The sequence below is a fragment of the Phlebotomus papatasi genome, chromosome 5 (assembly GCF_024763615.1).
Source record: "Phlebotomus papatasi isolate M1 chromosome 5, Ppap_2.1, whole genome shotgun sequence".
Lineage (NCBI taxonomy): Eukaryota > Metazoa > Arthropoda > Insecta > Diptera > Psychodidae > Phlebotomus > Phlebotomus papatasi.
Window position 1 is genome coordinate 374,535 of NC_077226.1, and position 15,652 is coordinate 390,186.

The 15,652-nt window shown below is 29.2% G+C and overlaps 1 protein-coding gene across 3 annotated transcripts in view; it reads left to right on the forward strand.

The window, feature by feature from the left end:
* Positions 1-15,652, forward strand: part of LOC129808704 (protein pangolin, isoforms A/H/I/S) — a 134,757-nt gene that overhangs the window by 99,767 nt on the left and 19,338 nt on the right. For 2 of the 3 annotated variants that reach the window (XM_055858486.1, XM_055858488.1), the window contains exon 9: positions 8,088-8,253. The exons of the other annotated variant lie outside the window; for it this stretch is intronic. In XM_055858486.1, the coding sequence (XP_055714461.1) occupies positions 8,088-8,253 (166 nt within the window). The remainder of the gene's footprint in view (positions 1-8,087; positions 8,254-15,652) is intronic. 3 annotated transcript variants of the gene reach the window in all.

Genomic DNA, 15,652 nt, shown 5'->3' on the forward strand with positions numbered 1-15,652 from the left:
AGAAATCTTCTATATTTATTCCTCTACAGGAATCAGTAACTTCCAAAAGGGGAACAGTCTCCATTTTTAGGTTATTTATTGAAAAAAATTCCCAAAGAATTTTCTTTCTACTGAGCCCTGGGGATACCTCACTCAATCATCAATTTTTCCCCTGACATAACCTCAATTTTCCCCCCAAAAGTCTCTTCCCCCTCGACAGATGGCATTCAATGTTGAATATTCTTATTGTTTGTATTTATTTGTTCCTTTTTCGTTATGTGTATGTGTTTTATGGGGGAGTGTAGAGATAAAATTTTATATTTTGAAAAAAAAAAAAAAAAAAAAATACAGAAAATAAGAATAATTGAAGTAATTTTGCTAAAGAAGAAAAAAAAAACCAAAATGACAGAATGAGGTTGACGGATAATTTATCCGTCAATATCATTAGTGTCAGAAAATTTTAGTTGTTTTTTTTTGTTTTTTATTTATTTTTTTCCCTTAAATTTTCTGTCGATCTCTCATTCTCTCTCTCAGTCTGTAATAATAATAAAAAAAAGAGAAAACAAAAAAAGAAAAAAAAGAAGTATCTCGAGACACTCCAAGAATAGTATCTCGAATTAAATAATGAAAGATTTTTTAGAGAAAAAAAAAGAAAAAAAAACGACTCATTTTGCTATTTTTGCACTCAAAATGTCATATATTGTTGTTATTTTGTTTTTATTTTTATTTATTTTTTGGTTAAGACGCACCCAAGAGAGCAGATGAGATGTTTTTTAAAATATAATTACTGTGTGTCCTAATTGATGTTTATGTCTATAAGTTTTTATTTTTATTAAATTAAATTATAATTATTCTATATAAATCAATGCAGTGATAGAGATGCAATTAGGGAGAGTATTATATGGCGATGAGGACTACAAAAAAAAATTTCAATTAGACACAGAAATTTTATTAAAAAAAAAAAAAGGATATCGATCTATTACCGATTGCTAATGCCTTTGAAATGATGATTTTCAGTTGAAAAGTTAAATGATTTAATTTTTAAGATTAAGATTTGTTTATGGGTTGGTTCCTGTTTTATCTTACCCTCTAAAGCGGTAAACTTGCTCTGTGTGCGTTTTGATAGACACAGTACCGTTTTTTATCATGGTAGACGAGCTTCGGTTTGTGTGGATCTGGGCAGTGAATGTGTATTTGCATTCAATTGAATCCTAACCTCTCTTTTAGCGGTTTTACTGAAAAAAATCAGCAGCTGCCTAGTCTCGAATCCGAGACTTCTCACTCATAGAGCTACTACTCTATTGTGCTGTGCGTGATTTGTAGCGCATTTACCGTTTTATGATTGAGCTGTGCGTGATTTTAAGCGAATTCTTATCCGTTTATGAATTAGGACAGATTGTTTTAAAGTAATCTAACTGTAGTAAGAGTGTTACTTTCTAAAAGATATGCTATTCGAGTTTGTATATTTCAATTGATAAGTATGAAAAAACTAGAAGTAAGAGTTTTAGAAGAAAAAAAGGAAGACCGCTTTTGGGACAGTCTTATCGGTTCAAGGGTAAAATTTTCAAAAATTACCCATTTTTTTATTTAATTGTTTTGGTTGTTCTAATAAAATATATTATTATTATTTTGCAAAATATTAATCATGGAAAACAATTGAGATTACACGAAGACTGTCCAGAATGAGTAAAATGGTCGATTTCTGCGAATTAAGCGAAATTTATAAAGAAAAAGACTTCAACAGTGATGAATAATTCTCTAATTCGTCCTTTAATGCTCCAGATCGTGAAATAAAACCAAAAGATGAGCAATGTATTTCAAAGGACCTTCAAATTATACAAGAAGGTGACGTTTTCATACGTAGCCTGCAACCTATTAGTTTAAAATCAGTCTCATTGAAACACCTTGAGCTTCATTAACGTCTAATTATAAAAGTTATAGACGTTTTTTCCTAAAAATTATCATTTCTTAGATAATCATACAACATTCATCCATAAAAAACGTTTAAAATTAATTTATTTTACTATTTGTTCACTATTTTTCAATTAAAATATTTCAGTCTTTTTATGCCTTAAACGGATATGACCGCCTGGAGGCGGTCTTTACCTTTTCTCACCTGGTGCCCAAACGGAAAGAGATAATGAAGAATGGATGGTATTTTTGAGTTCAGTGGACCATTAGTTACCCTAGACAAAATTATTTAATTACTTTTTTTTGGATATTAAAGAAAACACCGTTAGAGGGTTACAATATTTTCAATATATTGTCAAATATATTGTTTTTTATTCTTCTGGTTGAAAATACTATTGTTAATTTAATCCATAAAAGATTTTTTTTTATGGATTTATGGAGAAAACTTTATTTTCTCATCCCAAAATGCAAAATGTGTGTAAATTGCACAGAATGAGACAGTCAGTGGAATTGTCCACCGACATTTCCTTGGTAATCTTTTTTTTCTTTCCCATATAGTTTGTTTATAGGGTTATTTGACATTTCCCCAGACCGCGACCTGCGTTTGTAGGCAAGATGAATAAAAACAAATAACAAAGTAATAAGGTGGGCCAGATCGGGCTGGTGATGACGTAGATACTTTTTGGAGGTTATGTCAAAAATCATCTGTTCGTGACTCGCGCCAAAATCTCATGCGCGAATACATTTCTATAAAATGTTGGGAATATATCAAAATTATTAGTTTAATTGTTAACAATAAAGACTATTTTTATAAATTAAACTAATATTTGATGTAGTTTCAGTTTTTCTCATACTTTTTTGCCACAAAATTCCACTGGACAAAAATTATTTCGACGAAACCCGGCAGACCATACACCATATGAGCAAATCACAAATGTGTCAGAACATTCAATACTAATATATTTTGGAAAAACTAAGAATAAGTTAAATAACATGGAATTCAAAGCATAAAAATTACGTAGAATATCAAATTGATATAAAATTCCAAGTTCAGACATTTTCAACAAAAAGCAAATATTAATTGGGATTTTTTTTTTAAAAATATTTCAATACTTAAGAAATAAATATTTACGATATTCGGAATTTTTGAGAATCAATTGCGGTATTCTCATAATTTCTATTCTGGATTAAAACGTGACCTTTTTTTTGATCATTGTAGTCTTAATTGTGGTAAAACCCATTCAATTGTTCATTCATTTATGATGTTATACTCTGTATAAAAAATATTGCACTTTATGGCACTTTACTGCACTTTGGAATGATATCCCAATGTTCTGATTCTTGGCCTATTTTTTTTTTTTTTAATTTAAATCATAAAAATGGTATCAAATAATTTTTTTCACAAAGAGAAAGTTAATTTAATATTCTATACAACGGAAAAGTACTCTCTGCAGTTCAGACTTTACCATTTTTTTTTCGGGAAAATCGAAAATAAATCTTAATTATTACTGCACAAAAAAATCTGTAATCCATTAAGATCCAATGCTTACGTCATTTAGTGTTAAAAGTTCTTAATTTCTTCCCGTCAAATAATATCTGCAGATATCTTTAAGATTTCTGTAGAGAAAATCTACACCTCTACAGAATATCTGCAGATAATTCTGTAGATATTCTTACGAATTTTATTTGGGCTTGGGACAAAATTCGTCAGAATATTTCGGCAGATTTTCTGACGAATCTCTGACGAATTTCTGTAGATATTCTGCCGATTTTCTGTAGATTTTTTCTACATTCCAGACTTTCCAGACAAGATGTGTCCAGAAGAGATGGAAAAATTTTTCACTGAAGTTTGCAAAATTCAATAGAGTTATTTTTTGTGATATCACGGTGTTTATATAAAATAAAGAATTCTGCGACGCCGTGTTACAAGTAGAGAAAAGTGAAGTGAAAACTTTAAGCAGAGTATCGACCTAAATTTCGTGTTTTTGTATCATTCCATGGGCGATTTTTAAAAAATTAGTATTTTTGCTCGCAGTTTTTTTACTTATCTAAAATGTGTACTCGGTAATGCTTGTTAAGCAGAGCATACAATTTTCTTTATAACTTCTACAGTTTCTTCATAAATCAACAATATTTTTGTGAAGTAATGGAGGTTATGCAGATTTTCTAGGGAGAAATTCTGCCGAGAATCTGCAGATTTTCTCTGAATGTACTAGAATATACCGTTAAAATTCAAAAAACCTCCGAGTAAAATCGGCAGGTAGAGCAATGATTTGACGGGTTGTTACAAAACAAATAAAAAAGCAATATCGATTTGTTCCATGACATATTGTACAATTTTGCCTTTAAATGTGAAGGTACATGCCTCTGAATCTAGAACAGTTTCTGAAAATATTGCTGTCGAAACATCAAACGAGGTATTATTTATAAGCCTGAGGCCTAATTGGAACTATTATTGTAGTCAAAAAACCTATCAAAAAAAAAATCATTTTTTCTGAAGTGTTACTTTTCCCTTGGAAATAAAATTGTTGGAAAAACCATTTTATCGATATGGAAAATATAAAACGCAATGTAAAAAAGAGAAATGTGGTGCTCCAAAACCCCATATATTAGTTTGGCCAGTAAGGCTAGCCTTGACTAGAACGCTGTGAATTTTTTTCTGTGTAGTCTATAATTTTTCAAAAAAAACTTTATAAAATTGAAAATTGATTAAGAAGTGTACCATTTTGAATGCAATCTTTAAACATATTAGCTGCAAAATAAAGTTAAATTTTAAAATTTAACAATGGAAAATCGATTTAAGGAAATTATTGAGTTTAAAACTTGGAAGGACCTTGGTGGCAGCCGCTGCCAATTTTGTTTTCTATTTAATTTTTTATGATGAAGAATATTTCGCATGGAGGCCTGATTGAATGCGCACAGAAATGAAAATATTGAATGGTTAGAAATCTTTAGAGACAGTAACCAAAGAGATGAAATTTCTGATTCAGATACCAGAAAAGAATTGACTAAAGCTCCGAATGTTAAAATATAAATAAAAGTATCAAAATATCTTGTAAAATTCCCAAGGGGTTACTCAAGATCGAAAATTTGTGTCCATATTCCATTATTCCATGTGATTCCAATGAGATTCCATTGTGATTCCAATGATTCTAAGTGTGTGATTCTCTTAATAATTCAACTCGGTATTCCGTGATTCTCGATTAATCCAATTTGTGATTCAGTTTATTCCTGTGTTTAAATTTCTCTTATTTGATAATAATTTTTCATATTGCTATGTAGGATTAATGTTATTTGTTATTTTTGGCTATGCATGTCCCATTGGGTTCTGTAAACTGAACCGGGAAGTCGAAAAATATTGCAGGTTGCGTTTTGACAAATAACTTACACTCTGAAAAAAGTCTGTTCAAATAATTTCGCTAGATATTTTTTAGATTTCTGCAGAGAATATCTACAACTCTGCCGAAAATCTGCCGATAAATCTATCGATATTCCTACGAATTTTATTTAGACCTGGGACAAAATTCATCAGAAAGTTTCTGCAGATTCTCCGACGAATCTCTCTGCATACTCTGAAGAATTCTTGCCAATAATTTGTCCATTTTTTGTAGATTTTTTTTAAAAATATGTATGAGCATTATAGTTCCTTTTCTCAAAACGGTTTTGCTTAAAAAAAATTAGAAGTCTAAAAAATAATTAAAATCAATTATCAACATGAGAATTTTAAAAAAAATCGTCATTTTTGAGCTTAAATATTTATTATTTAGCAAATAGCTTGAGACTTGAAAAATATATTTTAAATTCCTTCAACCTTCTACTTTGCAATTACGTAAAAACATAAAAAAAGTAACTTTAGGTAGTCAGGAAAAATTATTTTTTTTTATGGGACACCGGTGTTCCAATCGTCTTCAACGGGTTAAGGACGAGGCGCTTTTCAGTGATTGAAAATCAACAATAACAATGAAATAAAAACAAAAGCAATGAAATATCTTACATCTGACCTTAGAAAATCCAACAGATAAGGACAAAAAGAGCCCAAAAATTTTAATTTTCTGACTGTATTAATGAATGATAATTTTTACTATAACGAAAAATATTATTTATATTAGCGAAAAGATTTGCTTAAGAAATTAGATATATAAAAAAACAAATAAATAAAAAAAATCACTCATCAATACGGTAATTTGAAAGTTCATCACTTTTGAGCTTAAATATTTAGTATTATATCAAACAGTTGGAGATTTGCAAAAAAGTATTCTAGATTTCTACAACCTTCTACTTTACAATTACGTATAAACATTTGACAGAAATAACTTTGGGAAGTGAGGTAAAATTATTTTCTCTATGGGTCACTGGTGACTAAACCGTACTTAGAAGGTTTTAAAGGTCACTGAATTCAAATTCTTTACATTAATTCATTACAAACTCTATTAAATTAAGAGTAGCTATTCAGGAAGACAAATTGGTAACCAGAATTCAAATTGGGAAAGAAAATGAAGGCGTATTTTGAAAAAGTTCGACGGGAAGTCAAATATAATCATTGAAATAAAATTATTTTTGAAGATTATTCATTGTTTTTCGAAAATTTTTTATACAAAGTCATGTGTCTGTGCGAGTAGTATGGGATCTTGATCGAAGGTGAGCAATAATCAAAAGAACTTGGATTTGTGATTTATGGATGTAGGGAAATCCTTTGGAGTGTTGTAGCTTAGTTTTGATGTAGGAATCTAAGGAATCTAAGATATTTTTTTGAAAATTCCCAGATATTTGCTGTATAATAAAAATTTCAGATTAAAAATAAAAATAAATTCATTTTTTCACATTAATGATTGAATCTTAATATTTTTTATATTTCTATTTTTACTGTTCGAACTCAAAAAAGAGAGCTGTGAAATATCTTTTTAAGCAAAAACTTTTTGAAACAAAAACCTACATAATTTCAACAAAGTAAAAGTTATCATTATTCGGAATTTTCAGGAGTTCTTCTTAAATTTCATGGATTATATTGTCAAAATGATAGGAATCGTAAATAAGGGATTCTGTGATTCTATTTGATTCCAGTGATTCCAATTGATTCTAGTGATTCTGTATGGATTCCATTTGAGATTCTATCAGAATCTAATCAGTGATTCCATGGATTCCATGGATTCTAGCAGAAAAATGTGTCGGTATTCCATACTTGAGTAACCCCTTGAAAATTCCATAAAGTTCTACGAAGTGTTAATGGCATATATGGACGATATTTTATCCTAGGCAATTTTAATATCATATCCAATGTGGTCATATTACTAAAAAGGTGTTTTTTTTGTAATCAAAATTTATTATATTATACTTATTTGAAGTTCATTAGTCGAGGAACAATAAATATATTTTCATTTATGAAGAAAATTAATTAATCTTTGCAAAATTATTCAATTCTTATTTTTCTATTACAAATGTTTGACAAATCTGAGTTGTAAACACTGTACCAGTCGGGTAAAAGTATCTACGTCACTGGCAGTTCCATTTGGCCCACCTTATACCTGAAACATCTTGGTTTGTAGGGCATTTCGGAATTTTCGGAGTGGCTTCAAAGAACTCCATTTAAAAAAAAAAAAACAACTTTCCGGGGGGTAGATCGAGAACATTTTCGATTAGGATCGATGAGTTGATGGGGATCTACTGCATTTGTCAGGTTTCCTTTTAAATTGCCGGAAAGTAGGCAATATGCAGGTGGTTTAAGGGTTAAAGTTACCCTTTTTATGGCAATTTTAACCCTGAAAAAGGTATAAAATTAACATTAAATATTGTTGATTAATTTTTACACTTAAATGTGTTAAAATTATGAGGAAAAAGTCAATCGAACCCCTGTTTTTCCTGTCAGTTGATTGGATCAGGGCTTGGAGAACGATCCGAAAGCTCTGGAGATAGTTTATGTGTGATACAACTCCCCAAATGCATCTCTATATCTGTATATCTATTTTGTTGTATATATATATTTTTTGTTAAGTTTTTGAAAGAAAAATGGCGACTTAACAGTGTCATTTTTGACAGATAGAACAATTTTAGAAGTGATATTCTCTCTTAATGAATTTTGTTGTTGTTTTTGTCTTAAGAAAAAAAAAAAAGATTATTCTGTTGTTTTTTTTTGTTTTTTTTTTTGGATTCTGTTAATATTTTGTTAACGAAAACAATCAAACTACTCCCAATTCTTGTAGTGGCACTCACTGAGCCGAGATGAACAGAGCAAATACTATGAAAAAGCCAGACAAGAGCGACAGTTGCACATGGAATTATATCCGGGTTGGAGTGCACGCGACAACTATGGTTACGGTTCGAAAAAGAAAAAGCGCAAAAAAGATCGATCACCCGCGGATTCGGGAGGTACTGCTCATTATTTTTTTTATTCTAATTTTTTTTTTGTTTTTGACAACACCTTTTTTATTTTTATTTTTTATTTATTTATTTATTTTTTTTTTGAAGAAAGAAATGAAGAAAAAGAATACCCTTTTCCAAGAACCTAACCTCAAAGAAAAACAAAAATATATTGACTAATATTTAGTAGTTTTCTTTTATTATTCATTCTTTCTCTTTGAAAATGGAATTTATTTGTTTTTTCTATTTTTTTTTTAAATATTTTTTGATTTTTGCAAAATTTAAATAGCTAACAAATGACGTACGACAGGACTTTGACATCTCTGTCATTCCTATAATTAATCTGCCAAAAGCTATTTTAATTTGAATTTACTTTATTTATTTATTTATTTATTTTTTGTTAATTTTTGAGAAGAAAGAAAATAATAATAGAAGAAAACTAACCAAAAAAAATCCAATCCATCCCTTTTTAACCTTTTTTTTTTTGTTTATTTTATACAAAAAAAAAGCCCTTTTTGCAAAAGATAATCCTTCTAAAACCAAAAAAAAAAAAGAGTGGTGACAAGCAGAATGCCAAATCGACTTTAAATAAAATAAAAGACTAATTCGTGTGGCGAAAAAAACGGTAAAAAAAATTCCAAATCTAAATTGGACGATTTAAAAAAAAAAAACAACAAAAAGAAAAACAAAATATTGGGCTCGTGGCAATTAAAAAAAAATAATTAGAGCATTATTATTATTTTTGTTGATTAAAATTTTTGTTCTAGGCTTTTTGACAGACGTCATTCTATATTTATTTTCTATTTTTTTTTCTTAGTTTTTAAACTATTTTTAATGAAAAAGAAGACAAAGAGTAGAAAAACAAAAAAAAAAAAAACTGTCATGCTTGGGTCGTCGCAATGACGCTTAAAGAGAAAATTTATTACTATACAAAAATTAAAAAAAAAGAAATTGTCAAAATTCATGAAAATAGATTTAAATCGTGAATTTTTGTCAATTAAAAAAGACTCATTACACTTTCTCCCATTTTTTTTATCTGTGATTTTCCTTAATTTTTGATTTTTTCTTCATATTATTATTATTATTTTTTTGTCAAATCTAAATTTATTTATTTATTTTTAATATTTTAATATTTGCTTTTTAGTAAAATTTAAACTAATTGAAAAAAAAAGAAGAACAAAGAAAAACCACTTCATGCATCCGGCAAACAGATTTTTTTCCCTTTTAAAATTGAGAAAAAATAAACAAAATTTAGATCTGGGGAAATTTGATTTGGGATTTTTATTTCTATGGAATAACCTTTTAGACCTGGAAAATTGCATAAAATCGAATTTCAGGCCACTTTTTTTCCCAAATTTCTTGCATAAGTCCGTCCCATTCTTTCGCACTCTTCTTCTTCTTCTTTTAAGCATCACACCTAATTCAATTTAGTTCGACCTAATTTTGAGAGCGAAAGGGTAACGAAAAGGATAAGAGAAACTAATGCGAAACGTTTGAGAATGAAAGGAATAGTGAATTTTGATTTAATGGAATTATCTTGATCCAAAAGGTGGCTCCGGCACACCTCTAAATTCAATTTAGATTGAGAGAATTTCAATATAAAATTAAATAGAGTAAAAAAATTAAATTCTTGCAGATTCCAGCTATTATCTTTTTTTATCAGGAAAATTTCATGAAATCCAAATTTACATAATTTTTATTCTGAATTTAGATTTCTGGAATTTTCCTGATCTAAAAGAGGTATGCCCCGGAAATAATTTAATTTTTATTCTTTATAGCTCCAGCATGACCTTTTAGATCAGGAAAATTTTCAAGAAATCTAAATTCAGAATAAAAAAGATGTGAATTTAGATTTCATGAAATTTTCCTGATGAGAAAAAGTGTGCTGAGGCTATTATAAATCCAAAATTAAATTAGCTCAATGGCTCCAGCACAAACTTTGGATCAGGAAAAATTCCAGAAATCTAAATTCATAATAAGAAAGATGTAAATTTAGATTTGACGAAAATTTTCCTGATCTACAAAAAAAAGGTATTGCCGGAATCTGCAAGAATTTAAAAATTTTTACTCTATTTGATTTTATATTGAAATTCTCTCAATCTAAATTGAATTTATTAATGGCTCCGCCACACCTTTTCAGATCAAGATAATTCCATTAAATCAAAATTCACTGAAGTGAGAAAAAATGTGCTGAGGCTATAATAAATTCAAAATTAAATTAGCTTAAAGGCTTTGAAATAATCTTATTAGGTCAGGAAAGTTTCCATGAAATCAAAATTCAGATTCCTTTCTCTCTCTCGAAAGATTTGCTCCAAAAAGGTTATGCCGGAGCCATTAAGCTAATTTAATTTTGGATTTATAATAGCCTCAGCACACTTTTTTTCATCAGGAAAATTTCATGAAATCTAAATTCACATCTTTTTTATTCTGAATTTAGATTTTTTGAAAATTTTCCTGATCTAAAAGGTCATGCTGGAGCTATAAAGGATAAAAATTAAATTACTTCCGGGGCACACCTTTTTGGGTCAGGAAAACTAATTTGAAGATGTCAAAAAATGGGAGAATTTTTTAAAACATTTTTTTTTACAAGTGAATTTCGATTCTATGACGTTTTCCTGATCCAGAAAGTTGTGCCAGAGCCATAAAAAAATTATTTGAGTGAAATCAAAATTGACATTTTGACGCATGTCTTTTGAGACCAGAATAATTTCATTAAATCATCATGAAATCTGAATTTTGATTTGAAGAAATTATTCTGATCTAAAATATATGAGTGGGAAATCAAAATGTCAATTTTGATTTCACTCAAACAATTTTTTTTAATGGCAATTAAAACCAATTTTAATTGCAATTTGTTTTAGATCTATTTCTAAATTGAATTAAATTCAATTTTGTTTCTAATTTAGTTCAAATTGAATTTTAATTGCAAATTCGAATAGAATTTTGATTGAAAAAATTTCACAAAGTCCAAAATTGACAGCGTAGGTCTATCTCCACATAAAATTCAATTTTAATTAATTTTTTCAATCAAAATTCTCCTGGAATTATCACTCAAAATTCAATTTGAACTAAATTTGAATTAGTTCAAATTGAATTAGTTTAAATTTAGTTCAAAATTGAATTTTGAGTGATAATTCCAGGAGAATTTTGATTGAAAAAATTTCACAAAGTCAAAATTGACAGCCTAGGTCTATCTCTACTGTGTTCCACTCAAAATTCAATTTGAACTAATTCTAAGTGAATATTCCAGGGGAATTTTGATAGAAAAAATTAATTAAAATTTAATTCAAATTGAATTTTGAGTGGAGATAGACCTAGGCTGTCAATTTTGGACTTTGTGAAATTTTTTTCAATCAAAATTTGCCCTGGATTTTTCACATAAAAATTCAATTTGAACTAAATTCGAACTAAATTTGAACTAATTCAAATTTGAGTGAAAATTCCAGGGCAAATTTTGATTGAAAAAAAATTCACAAAGTCCAAAATTGACAGCCTAGGTCTCTTTCCACTCAAAATTCAATTTGAATTAAATTTTCATTAATTTTTTCTATCAAAATTCTCCTGGAATATTCACTTAGAATTAGTTCAAATTGAATTTTGAGTGGAACACAGTAGAGATAGACCTAGGCTGTCAATTTTGACTTTGTGAATTTTTTTCAATCAAAATTTGCTCTTGGAATTTTCACTCACATTTGAATTAGTTCTAAATTTAGTTTAATTTGAATTTTAAGTGAAAATTCCAGGGCAAATTTTGATTGAAAAAAATTTCCCAAAGTCAAAATTGACAGAATAGGTCTATATACACTTAAAATTCAATTTGACTTAAATTTAAATTAATTTTTTCAATCAAAATTCCCTTGGGATTTTCACTCAAAATTCAATTTGAACTAAATTTGAATTAGTTCAAATTGAATTAGTTTAAATTTAGTTCAAAATTGAATTTTAAGTGATAATTCCAGGAGAATTTTGATTGAAAAAATTAATTAAAATTGAATTTTGTGTGGAGATAGACCTAGGCGGTCAATTTTGACTTTGGGAAATTTTTTCAATCAAAATTTGCCCTGGATTTTTCACATAAAATTCAATTTGAACTAAATTTGAACTAATTTAAATTTGAGTGAAAATTCCAGGTGAATTTAGATTGAAAAAAATGTCACAATTAATTTTCACTCAAATTTGATTTAGTTCAAATTTAGTTCAATTTGAATTTTAAGTGAAAATTCCAAGAGCAAATTTTGATTTAAAAAAAAATCCCACAATGTCAAAATTGACAACCTAGGTCTATATCCACTTTTCTTCCACTCAAAATTCGATTTGAATTAATTTTTTTTAATCAAAATTCCCCTGGAATATTCACTTAGAATTAGTTTAAATTGAATTTTGAGTGAAAATTCCAGGGGAATTTTTCCAAAGTTTGTTATTTTCCCTTAAAATTCAATTTTAACTAAATTTGAAATTCGATTTAGAGCTGAATAATTTTTGTTTTTTTTTTTGGTTTTTTGTTTAATAGAAAAAAATCTGTACCGGAGGCATAAGTACGAATTCCATGAAAATACAACAACAATAAATTTGCTAATTTAAATTTATTTATTAATTTTTGGAAATTAGATTGATAAATAGTAGGTCATATGGGAAATATTGGATCATGGTTTCAATTCGGAAAGAAAATTTAAAAAAAATATACATAAAAAATAAATAAATAAAATTGATTGTACAGTGCAATCGTCGGAGAGTCATACGAAGTTGTTAAGGGTACGCTCTACTCGATCTAAATCAGGAAAATTTTGATTAAATTAAAATTCTTGAAAAACTTATCTTTCTTTGTGATCATTTCGATAAAAGAAGCTCCCGATAGTTCTGTATTTATGAAAATGTTAAGATTTTGAACTTCGAGCTCCTGTATCCAGGCAATCACTTGATCTAGGTCGGATTTTATATATGTTCTGAAAAGGCCTTGATATCAGCTACAACATACGAAAATTTCAGCTTAATCGGATGAGATTTTTGTTTTGATAGTTATTCAAAATGGCGGACAGAAACGTCAAACCAAGACGGCGACCACACCATCTTGTAGAAACATTCATATTAGAACTATATTACAGTGCAAAGCAAATATTGCTATATTAATGATTAAAAAAAAACGGTCAGTGATTAAAAAAACGATACATAAATGTATATCTGATTAAAAAAAAAATAATAGAAATGAAAAAAATAAATAAACAATAAAACGGCGCTACGCAAGAATCGAACTCGAGACCTTTGCGTTATAAACACCGTCCGCTTATTTACCAGGAAATAAGCAGGAATTTTCCTACAAAAAAAGGGGGACGTGTTGTAGTAAAATCCATGAAAAGTCCATAGGAAACTTCTAGAATTTTCCGTGGAATTATTCCTTGGATTTTCCCCAGGAAATAAACAGGAATTTTCTTACAAAAAAGCTGGCGTTTTGTGGTAAAATCCATAGAAAATCCATAGGAAAGCTCGTGGAATTTTCTCAGAAAAACTGTATGGAAAGATAGTGGAATTTTCCGTGGAATTATCCATTGTATTTTCGCCAAAAAATAAGCAAGAATTTTCTTATAAAAAGGGGGACGTGTTCTAGTAAAAATCCATGGATAATACATAGGAAAACTTCTAGAATTTTCCATGGAATTATTCCTTGGATTTTCACCAGGAAATAAGCAGGAATTTTCGTACAAAAAGAGGGGGCGTGTTGTAGTAAAATCCTTGGAAAATCCATAGGAAAACTTCTGGACTTTTACATGGAATTATTCCTTGAATTTTCACCAAGAAAGAGCAGGAATTTTCCTAGAAAAAAGGAGGCACTTTGTAGTAAAAAAAAATCCATAGGAAAGCTCCTGTACTTTTCCATGGAAATCGTCAGTTGGATCAGCAATTGTCGTAACTTCCTCATTACCTCATCAGCAGTTCTTGTATAGTATGTGTATTTCCATGGTGTTAGAAGATGTGATGTTGAGGCGATGTGGAAGTTATGACAATTGCTGATCCAACTGACGAAATATTCCTTTGGATTTTTGCCAAGAAATAAGCAAGAATTTTCCTACAAAAAAAGGGGAGCGTGTTGTAGTAAAAATCCATAGATAAGCTCGTGGAATTTTCCGTTGAATTATTCCTTGGATTTTCTCCAGGAATTTTTCTACGAAAAAAGAGCGGCGTGTTGTAGTAAAATCCATGGAAAGTCCATAGGAAAGCCTCTGGAATTTTTCATGAAAGTATTCCTTAAATTTTCCCCAGGATCTAAGCAGGAATTTTCCTACAAAAAAATCGGGCGTGATGCGGTAAAATCCATAGAAAATTCATAGGAAAGCTTCTGGAATTTTCAATGGAATTATTCCTTGGATTTTTCGCCAGGAAACAAACCGGAATTTTCTTACAAAAAAAAGGGTCGTTTTGTAGTAAAATCTTTGGAAAATCCACAAGAAAGCTTATGGACTGTTCCATGGAATTATTCCTTGGTTTTTCGTCAGAAAATAAGTTAGAAGAAGTGGGAATTTTCCCATAAAAAGGAGGTGTTTTGTAGTAAAAATCCATAGGACAGCTTCTAGAACTTTCCATGGAATTATTTCTTGGATTTTCACCGGGAAACTAGCCGGAATTTTCCTACAAAAGAAGCGGGCATGATGCGATAAAATCCATGGAAAATCCATGGTAAAGCTTGTGAAATTTTCTTAGAAAAACTGTATGGAAAGCTTCTGGAATTTTTCATGGAATTATTCCTTGGATTTTCCCCAAGAAATAAGCAGGAGTTTTCCTACAAAAAAAATGGGCGTGTTGTAGTTTAAAATCCATGGAAAATTTTTTACTTAAAATTGTACAGGGACATGAACTTATAAATAAGTAAAATAAAAATAAAATAAATCCATAAGAAAGCTCGTGGAATTTTCTTAGGAAAACTGTATGGAAAAATAATGAAATTTTCCATGGAATTTTTCCTTGACTTTTCATCAAAAAAAGAGCAGGAATTTTCCTAGAAAAATGAAAGCGTTTTGTAGTAAAATCCATAGGAAAACTTCTAAAATTTTCCGTGGAATTATTCTTTGAATTCTCCCCAGGAAATAAGCAGGAATATTCTTACAAAAAAGCGGGCATGTTGTAGTAAAATCCATGGAAAGTTCATGAAAAATCCATAGAAAACTCGTGGTATTTTCCATGGAAATATTCCTTGGATTTTCGCCAAGAAATACGCAGGAATTTTCCTAAAAAAAAAGGGGGCGTGTTGTAGTTAAATCCATGGAAAATCCATTGGAAAGCTCGTGGAATTTTCTTAGAAAAAATATATGGAAAGATAGTGGAGTTTTCCATGAAATTATTTCTTAGATGTTTACCAGGAAATAAGCAAGAATTTTCTTAGAATAAAGGGGGCGTTTTGTAGTAAAAATCCATGGAA